The sequence below is a fragment of the Rhopalosiphum padi genome, chromosome 3, assembly GCF_020882245.1.
Source record: "Rhopalosiphum padi isolate XX-2018 chromosome 3, ASM2088224v1, whole genome shotgun sequence".
NCBI lineage: Eukaryota > Metazoa > Arthropoda > Insecta > Hemiptera > Aphididae > Rhopalosiphum > Rhopalosiphum padi.
The window spans coordinates 16,139,392-16,141,473 of NC_083599.1; the positions used below are offsets into that span (position 1 = coordinate 16,139,392).

The window sequence follows — 2,082 nt, forward strand, 5'->3', positions numbered from 1 at the left end:
ATGGCTGACACTGAGCAGAATAAAGAGTATGATTATTTATTTATTGAGTAAATACATTTCACGTATAATCAATTTTATTATAGATACACTGCAGAAACTCCTAGTAAACAAAGGGTTAAATTAATACCGCAGATATACAAATTTCGAGTAGCTCCGGTAAGGGGTAACATCAAGCAATTTGCGCTGCAAATGCCGTTTTCAACTCTATTTGACAATTTGATTGCAGTTTTGTGGTCTCTGTACAACAAAGAAACAAAAATCAAAAGCGGTACAATAATTTATAGTGACTATAGTTAGGTTTTTGACTAATGTATTATTTATATTTTTCGACGGATGACATTTAAATGTATTAGCAGAATTTATGATATTAATGACACCAAACTGCCTAATGTGTTTATTTTGTTTGATTCATATCTTATAGGGATAAATCAAATTCAATGGGCGTTAGAGTTTTTGAAATGTTTAAAAGTGGATTATAATTACCCAGAAAGCATTGGTAAAATTGTTAAAACGATAGAAAAAGTTATGATAGAACTTTATTCAAAAATTAATATAATACAGTATAAGGCAAAATTGCAGGAACCAAGCGTTGAACTAAAAGATTCAATGAGCGATTCAAAAAGTTAGTAATTATATTATTGATGATATAAAATTGTTATATGAACGTACTGAAAGTAATTTGTCATTACAATGAATAAATTTTAGTTTTTTTATTAACATAATTGTTAACTCTTAAAAATGCTAAAACGCTGCTTGTCAAATTCAAATTAAAAACAACAAAAAGTCGTAAAAATATAAAGAAATTAAATATTATATTACAACTTTATTATTATTTATTATATGAGTATAATAATATCATTGTAATCTTACCTGTTATTAATATTTATTATCTCTCTATTTTATTGTAGTATTGAACAATTCATACATAGTATTAGTATGAATTTTTTTAAATGTTGTAGGAATATTTGTTGCATTTCATCAGCTATTAAATATAATTAAAAATAATTTTCTTTGATTTCTTTTGTAAAAATATTAATAAAATGTACAGTTATTGTTTTTTATATATTGATAGGTGTTGTACAAACAAAAAGTGTAGAAATATAAATTTTAAATGTATATAATTAATGTTTATGAACTTTTTTTTAGAATTAAATCAAATTTCATTAAGTCAAAAAAAAAATAATAAATAATAATAATAATAATAACTACAATTATTATTCATCTAAAATTTAGTTATCCTTTATAAAATATATACATTTTGTAATTGATTTAATTTTGTCAAAAACTCAATTTTTTTTTGATTTTTAAAATAAAACTATAATTATTAAATTGCGAATAATATTTAATAGTTTTATAATGCCAGACATGATTTGAAATATAAACTATGAAATGCAAAACATATTTATTTAGTTAATGAACATTTTATAGTATATGTAATATTTTATTTTTTGTGATATAATTTGTTTTAATCTGCGTATAATAATATACATATTTTTATTTTTGAATTTTGAAATGTTAGATGAGTATTCCTTATACTTTAACGAAAATGATATAGTGAAAAAACTAGAAACAATTACCATACGAATGGACCGGATATCTGGAGAACCCAGATGCATAAAAGAATTGAATGAATTGGGTAAAAGAAAACCTAAAGCCGAACCCTGTAAAAAAGACAACAAAACTTCACAATGTAATAATGATATTTTAAAGATATTTATTTTAATTAATTCAGAGTATAATTTAACTTATATTTACGTGTTAAACTTAAAGCGTTCGTGATTGGAGCGCTGAAAAAAATATTGAAAAAAGCCACAGAGGTGGACACTATAACGGAAGTTGAAGAGTATGTAACATAAATGCGTTCAATTATTATTATTTTTTTTTAATGTATTTAATTTATTTCTAGGCTATTAAAAGAATTAAATACTCAGAACGCGACTCAAGGAGGAACAAGGTCTCTAAATAAGGTGTAATTTAATTAATTTTATTTTAAAATATAATTTAACAACAAATTATGCACATGTTTATGTATACCCATTATTTTTATAATAATATTTAGGAAAGTTTTTAAAAAAAAAAAAA

General features: G+C 22.8%; 1 protein-coding gene across 1 annotated transcript; it reads left to right on the forward strand.

The window, feature by feature from the left end:
- Nucleotides 1-1,973, forward strand: LOC132924822 (uncharacterized). Its single transcript, XM_060989265.1, has 6 exons — nt 1-26; nt 84-268; nt 422-622; nt 1,520-1,690; nt 1,771-1,843; nt 1,907-1,973. Exons 1-6 carry the CDS (start codon nt 1-3, stop codon nt 1,971-1,973), a joined length of 723 nt encoding a protein of 240 aa, XP_060845248.1.
- The last annotated feature ends 109 nt before the right edge of the window (nt 1,974-2,082 follow it).

Coding starts and splice junctions, on each gene's coding strand:
- LOC132924822 (XM_060989265.1), top strand. CDS start 1: ATGGCTGACACTGAGCAGAATAAAGA. Junction 269..421: donor AGAAACAAAAATCAAAAGCG/GTACAATAATTT, acceptor CATATCTTATAG/GGATAAATCAAATTCAATGG. Junction 1,691..1,770: donor AGACAACAAAACTTCACAAT/GTAATAATGATA, acceptor TTAAACTTAAAG/CGTTCGTGATTGGAGCGCTG.